The following is an 11,305-nucleotide window of genomic DNA, read 5'->3' as shown; positions in this document are numbered from 1 at the left end:
AACAAAGACCTTTTTAAAAGAGATGCTCATTTTTCTGTTACTTTAAAAGGTTTGTTTTAAAATGAGCTCTCTGACTTCATTCAAAAATTATTGTCTCATTTGTATCCATTTTTATTTCTCCTAAGGAATTTTACAAGAAACCTCTGAGACAAAATTGGTGCTTAAATGAAACAACTAAGAACCTTAAGTTGAAACTCTCCCCTGGTATTAGTCTTTATGGAATAATTGGTCTATTCTTCATACATAAATCAAATAGGATGATATCCAGAAATCCTGCACTATTCCTGTCATACAGTTTTTTAATAGGAAGTGAAATACAGTAAACATAATTCCAAAGATCCCTTATCTCCCTCTTAGGATGATGCTGACTGTTGGGTTTGCCAGACTGTTTTGGTGACAGGGAAACATCAACAGTCTGGAAACTATACCTGACTGATAAGAGCTCCATTTCTGGCAGCAAAAAACCCTGCAAAGTATTTCTGATTTGAAATTTAAGTTACTTTTAAGTTACATTACAACATAAACATAAACATTCATAAACATTAACAACAACATGACATGCAGTTAGAGTTGTTCTAAAAGAGCTCCTCTACACAGGAAACATACTGAGGGAAAGATAATGGAGTCAGAATTTAGAACCTTCTTCTGCCTGTCATTGATTTTTACAATCATCAAAATTCTAATTGTAACATGTGACATTCTTATTACATCTTTTTTTTTTTAATAATCAAGGAAAGAAAGAAAATATTATACAGTATATACACTGGCTTCAAGAAGTCAAGGAGTAAAAACAAAACAAAACACCAGAATTAAGCTCACTATAGAGAAACAAATATATAGAATATCATTTGTTGTGTTTGTTAAGCACTGGGTTATACTTGTTTTTTTTGTTTTTTTAGTCAAACGCACAGCTTTGGAAAGTATACTTCATTTGCCTCGTACGCATACACAGCCATTCGACACATGCACAGTTTTGAGCAATCTCTCGCCACGAGTTACAACTCTTGTAAATAACTTTGTATTCTTTGATGCTAGAGTTGTACAAATGAGGGTGCTTTCCAACCCTTTTTGCACAATCTCTCGTCAATGTAGGCCTCCATTGTCGCTGTAGCTTGCATGTGTTCCAGTCCGTTCTGTTTATGCAGTTTTTCTTCGACTACCTTGTGAATCGACACCCCCAGGGTACGGTTGCCACCTTGTGGATAAACTGATTACTGCAAAAAAAAAAAAAAATGTGCATGTGCGACCTGCGTGTACTTATATGCACGGTTACAAAAATCCGGTGGTGCGCGTACAGTACGTGTGTATGAAATTCATGTTACATGCACTGTACACTGACCCTCATTTACGTGTAAAAAGTGAACTATATAATAATGGCACTCATACTGTCATAAATTCTTTATTATTTACGTTGATAGGTTAAGCTCTTTACACAAATGGCTCTCAATGATGGAAGAACTCTTGTTGTTATTCTCTTTCATGGGCCACTAGTTTGTTTTGCTGCTATTTGTTTGGGTGAGTGCTTTAAATGTTACTTGTAAAAAACTTTTCTTTCTTTTCTGATTTATAAACATGAATTAATGGCCTAATGACTACATTAAATGTGCATAAGTGAATGCATACAGACAGCACAGCATTAACAAATAAAGTGCATGTTTGAATCAGGACACACCAAGTGATATTTTACCAGGGTTATTTGTCATATTGACAAATCTGTGGATATCCAGCAGCGAATATATGTAGTTCCAACATTCAAATAGTTTTTTGGTTGAGTGATTTAATTCAGTTAAGTCATGTTAATTCACCCTGCAAAAAAAAAAAAAAAAAAAAAAGATTGACTGTATTACATAACAGACATCCCTGTAGTTCTTTTGAAAACTATGCATACAATAGTCAATCAAAAATGTAACTGTCCTGCCCTGAAATCTCATTAGATTAGATAGCATGACAGTGTAAACTTCTTCAAACACCATGGCATTACCATCATAGGAATAAACATTGTTTATCCATGGTAATATCATAATTTTGACTTTATTTTCACAACAACAGAAACTATGAAAACAATGCTCAGAACTATGTAAACAAGCTAGACTCGTTAACAAAGCTTATTAACAGAAACGTCTCTCTCACACACAGTAAAACAGCAGGGGTTGTTCTGTTTCTTGTCTGAGAGCAATGTGGATCTTTTTCCCTACATACCAGACACATTACGATGACCATGCAGGCATGATATAACTTCCATGCACAGCTTGTGTAAGAGCATTTGCTGCAAAAACAAAGAAACAAAAGACTGTCTGAGCAGTATTGCATTACATAATTAATTTACAATCCAGTTTGAATCGGCAACTGCGGTCTGCCTAAAATGTCATTTAACCTCTTATTAATACTCTATATTCCATGATTTATAATTACAAATATTCTTTTGACAATACGGTCCACTTGCAGAAATGAAAGTTTTATTTTGTTAACTGAGAATTTTCTTTCATTTTATTATTGTTTCAATGATTTCAATGATACAATACACATCCTGCCACCAAATTCAGTGAAAGAATGGACAGAAAAGTCTGTATGGTCTCTAAACACATTAAACTGTAATAATAACTATTATCAGCTGGACACAACTGGCATGAACAGCTTGTACCGAGACATTTCCTGTCCCAAAGAGTCATTTTCTCAGTTGGATTTAAAAAAATAATAACTACTTATTATGACGCTGCATGCCAAGACGTCCACCAAAACACACACTCACACTGTGCTTTTAGCCTTTATCTTTTCTCTACACAAGTGATGCTCACAGTTTGTGGTTTCCTGTCTAAATTAATGTTCATAAACAGTGGTCTATTACTCATCCTACCCAAAGCATCATGTTCAAACTGCAGCACGGGGCCTGAAACGTGCTATGAGTGACAAAATCAGCTGAAGGGAGAAGGATTTTATGAGTGTTTCTGTGCAAAGTTGCACCATAATTAACAGTGTAAACTAATGGATGCTATCCAATAACAACAGCAGACCTAAATTGCTCTGTCCACCTACTACTTTCTGTTTTTAAATCTTTACTAATTGATTTAATTTCATTCTCAAGATTTTTTTTTTTTTTTTTTGCCTGCTGAAACCTTATGATTAGTAACTATATTGGATTTCATAATATATGTTCACTTGTTATTTAATAATATTATTTATTTATTTTAAAAAATATATTATATAATACAATATTTTTATTCATTTTAATACAGCAATTTCTTATTCAATGTCACTGTCGCCTATTTGACATAAATAAAAAAGATGGGCAAAAAACCTTCTGTAAAATGCTTTAAACACACCTCTGTCTCCATCTAGTGGTTGTATTCCTTAGAAAGACATGCTGCTATAGATTATCAATGGCCTCTGTTTCAATTACCTGTATTGTTTGCAGTATATATTATGCCACAATGTATATCTTGGATATTACCCACTATGAATTTCAAATATTTCAGTATATTTAACTACACTTATTTTTACACTGCAATGCTTGATATTATACCACCATGATTTTTTAAAAATAAATTGTATAAATGATACTTTTTAACATTGCATATTATTTAGCAGCAAGCTTTTTAAAATGAAAATAAAAGAAAGCAAGAATTATGATAATAATTCTATTAATAATATTAAAAATAATAACAACTATCTATCATTCCCCAATTTTGAAAAAAATGTACTAAGCATTGCATCCATAAAAATAAAAAGTCATAAATGCAACATTCATGACCTTTTGACCATTGGACTGCTTCTGTTTATAGGATGTCATATAAAATATATCATATCACAATAAAATGATATAACCTTCAGTTCTATTATGATGCCCAGCCCAAGGAAAATACTTGTTATTGTTGATAAGTGATTGCTGAATATAAAGGTCTAGGGTTTAAATATTAACACAGTTATCTGTGCATCTCTCGTTGAGATATTGTCTGGGATTGTATCTCAGTCAGATGGGGATGGCTTTATAAGTCGCTGTCAGACTGTACTAGGTCCACACTGTCAGGTTCAAGAAGCTTGGATAACATACGGAACCATGCAGGGCTCATTATTGCCTGTTTTGGTGATCTTGGCTCTAGTGGCCCAGGAAAGGTAAGATTTTAGGGTTATGGCATTACCTTAATGGTCTCCAGAGGTTGAATTAAGACAGAACAAAACATTAAGTTTTGTTTGAAAAGGTGAGATCATTCTAGATCATTCTGTGTAAATCTGACATTAGGACATGGGATACCCTTTGAATGCAAAGACATTTGGATAGATTAGATCAGTCTTTTTTTAAGCATTACATCTGATGCATAAAGAGCCTGCTTTTCCATCATTTGAGTCAGTATTTTAATACATTACAGATTGGCTGGTGGACTGGAACACAAATCTTATGACTACACAAAGTACCACACCATGGATGAGGTGAGATTATCCTGTACTTGCAGCTGTTGATTCACATTGATAAATTTATTGATAGAGTCATTTCTTCACACAGATTTCAGCCTGGATGGATCAGATCGAAAAGGAAAACCCAGATGTTGTGTCCAGCATGATGTATGGACAAACTTATGAGAAGAGGAACATTAAATTACTAAAGGTACTATCTGTGTATATATCTGTGCAATACTCCATTTGGTATCAACAAATAAAAGACAGAGGCTGCGTTCGAAATCGCATACTTCCCTAATATATAGTAGGCTAAAACAGTACGTGGCAAGAGTAATATGTCTGAATTCACAGTACTAATAAAAGAGTAGGCAAAAAGTACTCGGAGGACCTACTACTTCCACCAAGATTCTGAAGTGTGCATATGATAGATACTTTACTATCCCATGAGGCCACAGGAGAAGATTTGTAAATGAAAGTGAAATGACGCAACTGACGCTGGTAGGGTTACATGATAATAACAACATGGCAAATGTAGTGTGTCCAAATTTCCTTCATACTACACACATTCATACTATACAATACTTTTTTAGTGCTTTTTTAGTAACCACTCCGTTCCTACTTGCCCCGCACTGTGCGGGACTCGAACTTGCGTCTCCGGCATGGGAGGTGGACAAGGATGCTAAAGATTGCATTCTCTAGTGTCAGTTGCTAGTGCACCTCTTAAAATCAGGGGAGTGAGGTTTACCTGCACAGCTCTTACTAGCTGGCCTCCGTTATACTCACCCCCCTAAACCTCACTCCCATCCGGGTCACGGCACCAATGTAACCCCTCCGGTTCTACTCACCCTGCTCCGTGCGGGACTTTAACCAGGGTCTCCGGCATGGGAGACAGGCACGCTGACAAAGACGCTAAAGACCACAGTCTCTAGCATTAGTTACCAGTGTGCCTCTTGAGATCAGGGGAATGAGGTTTACCTGCACAGCTCTTACTAGCTGGCCTCCGTTATATTCACCCCCTAAACCTCACTCCCATCTAGGTCACGGCACCAATGTAACCCCTCTGGCTCTACTCACCCCGCTCCTTGCGAGACTTTAACCAGCATCTCCGGCATGGGATGCGGGCGCTAACAAGGATGCTAAAGACCGCAGTCTCTAGCGTCAGTCACTAGTGTGCCTCTTAAAATCAGGGGAATGAGTTTACCTGCACAGCTCTTACTAGTTGGCCTCCATTATACTCACCCCCCCTAAATAATGGTCATGGCACCAATGTAACTCCTCTAGTCCTACTCACCCCACTCTGTGCAGGACTCGAACTGGCATCTCCAGCACGCGAGTCAGTCGCACTAACAAGGATGCTAAAGACTGCAGTCTCTAGCATCAGTCACTAGTGTGCCTCTTAAAATCAGGGGAGTGAGGTTTTCCTGCACAGCTCTTACTAGCTGGCCTCCATTATACTCACACCCTAAACCTCACTCCCATCTAGGTCACGGCACCAATGCAACCCCTCTGGCTCTACTCACCCCGCTCCATGCGGGACTTTAACTGGCATCTCCAGCATGGCAGGCGGGCGCTATAAAGGACGCTAAAGACTGCAGTCTCTAATGTCATTTGTCAGTGCACCTCTTGAGATCAGGGGAGTGAAGTTTACCTTCACAGCTCTTACTAGTTGGCCTCTGTTATACTCACCCCCCTAAATAATGGTCATGGCACCAATGTAACTCCTCTGGCCCTACTCACCCCGCTCTGTGCAGGACTCGAACTGGCATCTCCAGCACGCGAGGTGGTCGCACTAACAAGGATGCTAAAGACCGCAGTCTCTAGTGTGCCTCTTAAAATCAGGGGAGTGAGGTTTTCCTGCACAGCTCTTACTAGCTGGCCTCCATTATACTCACACCCTAAACCTCACTCCCATCTAGGTCATGGCACCAATGTAACCCCTCTGGCTCTACTCACCCCGCTCCATGCGGGACTTTAACTGGCATCTCCAGCATGGCAGGTGGGTGTTATAAAGGACGCTAAAGACTGCAGTCTCTAATGTCATTTGTCAGTGCACCTCTTGAGATCAGGAGAGTGAAGTTTACCTTCACAGCTCTTACTAGTTGGCCTCCGTTATACTCACCCCCCTAAATAATGGTCATGGCACCAATGTAACTCCTCTAGTCCTACTCACCCTGCTCTGTGCGGGACTCGAACTGGCATCTCCAGCACGCTAGGCGGTCGCGCTAACAAGGATGCTAAAGACTGCAGTCTCTAGTGTCAGTCACTAGTGTGCCTCTTAAAATCAGGGGAGTGAGGTTGACCTGCACAGCTCTTACTAGCTGGCCTCTGTTATACTCACCCCCCTAAACCTCACTCCCATCCGGGTCACGGCACCAATGTAACCCCTACGGTTCTACTCACCCCGCTCCATGCGGGACTTTAACCAGGGTCTCCGGTGTGGGAGATAGGCCCGCTAACAAGGACGCTAAAGATCACAGTCTCTAGCATTAGTCACCAGTGTGCCTCTTGAGATCAGGGGAGTGAAGTTTACCTTCACAGCTCTTACTAGTTGGCCTCCGTTATACTCACCCCCCTAAATAATGGTCACGGCACCAATGTAACTCCTCGAGTCCTACTCACCCCGCTCTGTGCGGGACTCGAGCTGGTATCTCCAGCACGCAAGGCGGTCGCACTAACAAGGATGCTAAAGACTGCAGTCTCTAGCGTCAGTCACCAGTGTGCCTCTTAAAATCATGGGAGTGAGGTTTACCTGCACAGCTCTTACTAGCTGGCCTCCATTATACTCGCCCCCTAAACCTCACTCCCATCTAGGTCACGGCACCATTGTAACCCCTCTGGCTCTACTCATCCCGCTCCGTGCGGGACTTTAACTGGCAACTCCGGCATGGCAGGCGGGCGCTAACAAGGACGCTAAACACTGCAGTCTCTAATGTCATTCATCAATGCACCTCTTGAGATCAGGGGAGTGAAGTTTACCTTCACAGCTCTCACTAGCTGGCCTCAGTGAAATCGCCTTGACAGTGAGTGTAACAAAGTACATGTTCCAACAACATTCCATTCAACCAGTCAGATTTGAGGGACAAATTTACAGTTTATGTTAAGTTTAGGCTTACGACCAGGGTTAGGTGCTTCAACATCAGTTTAATGAGTTCGTTTGCCCATATAATCTCGATGAAGCAGCTTCAACTCGAGCTCTGATACAGAGTGAACATCTTGCCAGCTGGTGGATTTCAACCAACCTAATCATTGTATTTATTAGGCACAACTCAGATTTCATGCCCTTACTAAAAACTTATGTGGTGAAACCATGATGCAAAGATAATATTACAAGGTACATGCCATGGTATTATACCATAGTACTTTCTTGTTCACTTGTTTGAATCTGATGTGCAGATCGGCTTCAACAGCACCACACCAAAGAAAGCCGTTTGGATGGACTGTGGGATTCATGCCAGAGAATGGATCGCTCCAGCTTTCTGTCAGCATTTTGTTAAAGAGGTGAGAGTTTACTACAGGGAAGTTATTATGAAATACGGCACACACCTGACTTGTTATTCACAAAAATATGACATCCATTACATAACATGACAAACCATTGTTTGTAATGTACTGCCTCTGTCTGTGAATGCAATACCACTGCTGAGTTGAAATGTTTTTAGGACTCAGGAACAATTTGTTATCCTAAAAATGCTCTGGATTTGGATGCTTATGTTACTTTCTTGTACATATGAACTACAAAAAAGATATGTGTAAAGCTCACAAATAATGATACTGCTGTTGTAATGGATGTAAAGCTCCTATTGTAGCTTGGTCACCCCAATAATTATACTAGGGAAAGAATTCACAAAGTATACATTATACCATAAGCTAAATGAAACAAAACATTGGTGTGCACAATAAACAGTATGACACAGTATAGGCAAAACAAAGTAATTTTTAATCATGCATCATGTTTATGTGTTTATAAGAGTTCCATTTGTTAATAATGCTTTTATAATGCTTTTAGAATGTTCATATGTTTCTCCACCTATAAAACTTCAAACTGTTTTTATGCCAAAAAAAGATCCTGGGCTCCTACAAAACGGACTCGAAGGTAAACACATTGTTTAAAAATCTGGACTTTTACATCACCCCAGTACTGAACATGGATGGATATATTTATTCCTGGAAAGATAACACAGTGAGTTTCATTCATTCGATTACTTTATTATGACATATTAAATGAAATGTTTTCCTGTTTGTAGCTAACATATGTGATGTGTTTTAAAGACTAGACTATGGAGGAAGTCCAGATCACCAGGCCCAGAAAACTGCACTTGCTTTGGCACTGATCTCAACCGCAACTTTTATGCTAACTGGGGGAGTAAGTAACATTTTTTTTTATTTTTTTTTATTTTATATATATATATATATATATATATATATATATATATATATATATATATATTCAGTTAATAATAATAAACCACATGAGAGTATGAAATATTCACAAGCAATTTTTTTTTTCGTGCCAGAATAATTTCCAGCACTGAAACAAGTTTAGTTAACCTTAGATAAATGAACTGTTTGGCATCTGAAAAAATGTAAATATCAGCTATATATGAGAGATAAGGGTTATAAAGATGACATACCCACAGATGACTGAACAGCACTCAGTGTACTCTATTAATCTTTTCTTTCCTACATTCCCACCCTCTACAGGTCATAAAGTGCAGGCTTAAGGTGGCAGAGATAAACCTAATGTTGAAATAGTAAACAAATAAAAAGTTACAAGGATAACCCATCATTCTCAGTTGCTGTGATTCTGCAAAGTAGCTGTTAAGCATGATATAGCAGACACGCAACTAATGCTAAAGTAGCTGATAATATATCTTTTACACCTACATTGATGTAAGTCAAAAGCATCACATCATGATCTAGTCTATTTCTATTTGTCTTTGTTCACATAGTGGTCGGGATCTCCAGGAACTGCTGTTCAGAGATCTATAACGGTCCGACTGCTCTGTCTGAACCAGAGGCCAAAGCCGTCACTGACTTTTTGGGAGCTCATCAAAACCAGATGCTGTGTTATTTCACCATCCACTCGTACGGTCAGCTGATCCTCGTCCCTTACGGACACCCCAACATCTCAGCACCCAATTACGATGAACTGGTAAGTAGAAATACAAATTCTTTTGGGATCAATTAGGATTGGGACCTTTCAAGCATACCGAACATTGTTTTGAATGAAATGTGTTTGCAGATGGAAGTAGGTCTCGCTGCCGCTAAAGCCATCAAAGCAGTTCATGGGAAAAGCTACAAAGTGGGCACTTCCCCTGATGTGCTGTGTGAGTATGTTTACAATGATTGAGAAGAAACTGTTTTATTCCACATAATGCGAAGAGAATTGCAGAAGGTGGCTGCCATTTTGAAATCACATGAGCAGCCAAAAATTGTTCATTTTATCTTGGTAAACTTTACATTATTGGACACTTTCGGGTGACCTAAATATCTGAAAATACTGTATTTGTTTTACAATGGCATTGGTAAGCAAAACTTCTGCTTTTGTGTGATGCTACATTTTATTGGTGTCGATATCATGTAGAGATGCAAAATACTGTATATACATATCTAAGCTTATTTCCGCCAAAGAATAAAACAATTTAAAAGATAATTGTTTTATCTCACAATTCCGACTTTTCTTCTCAGAATTGAGTGATATAAACTAGCAATTGCGAGTTATAAAAGTAAAAAATGCAATTACTATAAATAAAGTCAGAATTGCTCGCAATCAGAATTGTGAGATATAAACTCAAAAAGTCCAGATACAAAGATACAAAGTCCAATTCTGAGGAAAAAATTCAAAACTGTGAGTTTATATCTCTTGATTTTGTTTTTGCTGTCTACTAAAATAGGTGATTTTCCACAAATTTCACCACACTACTAACTGCACATTATGAAAATAATTATTTATTTAAGTAAAACGCAAGTTATCACTTGTGACAATGCTTTAATATTCTTCACAGATGCAAATTCCGGCTCTTCACGTGATTTTGCCAGACTCATAGGGATCCCATACTCCTTCACCTTTGAGTTAAGGGACGAAGGGCAGTACGGCTTCATTCTACCCGAGAATCAAATCCAGCCCACATGTCAAGAAGCTTACCAGGGTGCAATGTCCATCATAAACTACGTCCATGATAAGAATTTCAAAAGTGCAGCGATTACAGTCACAGCCACATTGTGGACAACACTGACGGCCTTATGGATCTCAAGCACTAGTGTGTTTTAGAGCACTATTTGTAAATGGGTTTTGTCACATTTTTTGTTGCATCATGCAATTTTAAGCTTTTAGATTTTCTTTTATGCTTAAATAATAACAACTGTGCAGAAACCACTTGGTTTGATATTTCACTGTGGAATGTAATAAAATTCAGATATTTTTAAGTGTGACTCGTGTTTAAATACTTGTATATATTTTAATATATAGATATAGATATATAGACAAAGGCTGAAGCAGGGAAAAGAGGGGGGAAATTAACTGAAATAGTAAATAATTAATAAACAGAAACATACAAAATATATTTTATTTTATTTTATATTATTTTTTAGCATTATTATATTAGTGAGAAATTATTTGTGTTTTAATATTGATCGCAGAGCTCCATTTGTCCAGCCGATGGCAGTATATACACAGAAATCACTGGTTGAACGCTTGCATAAACTGCTGTCAACATCAACAGCATCAGATAAGATAAAACAATAAAGTTATAACTAAAGAAAAAGGGACACAGATCAGTGCTTCTGGGACAGATCAGACATTCCTTCCACAACCGCAGAGAAGTTAAACATATCAGAGAAATGAGGGATAAGATCTCCCTCGTGTCAAGCCTGTCTTACCGTACACACAGAGGCCAGCTCTAGACTCACTGAA

At 38.3% G+C, this 11,305-nt stretch overlaps 1 protein-coding gene across 1 annotated transcript; it reads left to right on the top strand.

Moving 5' to 3' along the window:
* The first annotated feature begins 3,953 nt into the window (after nt 1–3,953).
* Nucleotides 3,954–10,825, top strand: cpo (carboxypeptidase O). Its single transcript, XM_048198014.1, has 9 exons — nt 3,954–4,110; nt 4,365–4,425; nt 4,499–4,600; nt 7,786–7,890; nt 8,456–8,572; nt 8,662–8,755; nt 9,342–9,544; nt 9,635–9,719; nt 10,398–10,825. Exons 1-9 carry the CDS (start codon nt 4,055–4,057, stop codon nt 10,661–10,663), a joined length of 1,089 nt encoding a protein of 362 aa, XP_048053971.1. The 5' UTR covers nt 3,954–4,054; the 3' UTR covers nt 10,664–10,825.
* The last annotated feature ends 480 nt before the right edge of the window (nt 10,826–11,305 follow it).

Source organism: Megalobrama amblycephala, linkage group LG7, assembly GCF_018812025.1.
Source record: "Megalobrama amblycephala isolate DHTTF-2021 linkage group LG7, ASM1881202v1, whole genome shotgun sequence".
In the NCBI taxonomy this organism is placed as follows: domain Eukaryota; kingdom Metazoa; phylum Chordata; class Actinopteri; order Cypriniformes; family Xenocyprididae; genus Megalobrama; species Megalobrama amblycephala.
This window is presented reverse-complemented; position numbering and strand designations above follow the sequence as displayed.

Coding starts and splice junctions, on each gene's coding strand:
- cpo (XM_048198014.1), top strand. CDS start 4,055: ATGCAGGGCTCATTATTGCCTGTTTTGGTGATCTTGGCTCTAGTGGCC. Junction 4,426..4,498: donor AGTACCACACCATGGATGAG/GTGAGATTATCC, acceptor TTCTTCACACAG/ATTTCAGCCTGGATGGATCA. Junction 4,601..7,785: donor GGAACATTAAATTACTAAAG/GTACTATCTGTG, acceptor TCTGATGTGCAG/ATCGGCTTCAACAGCACCAC.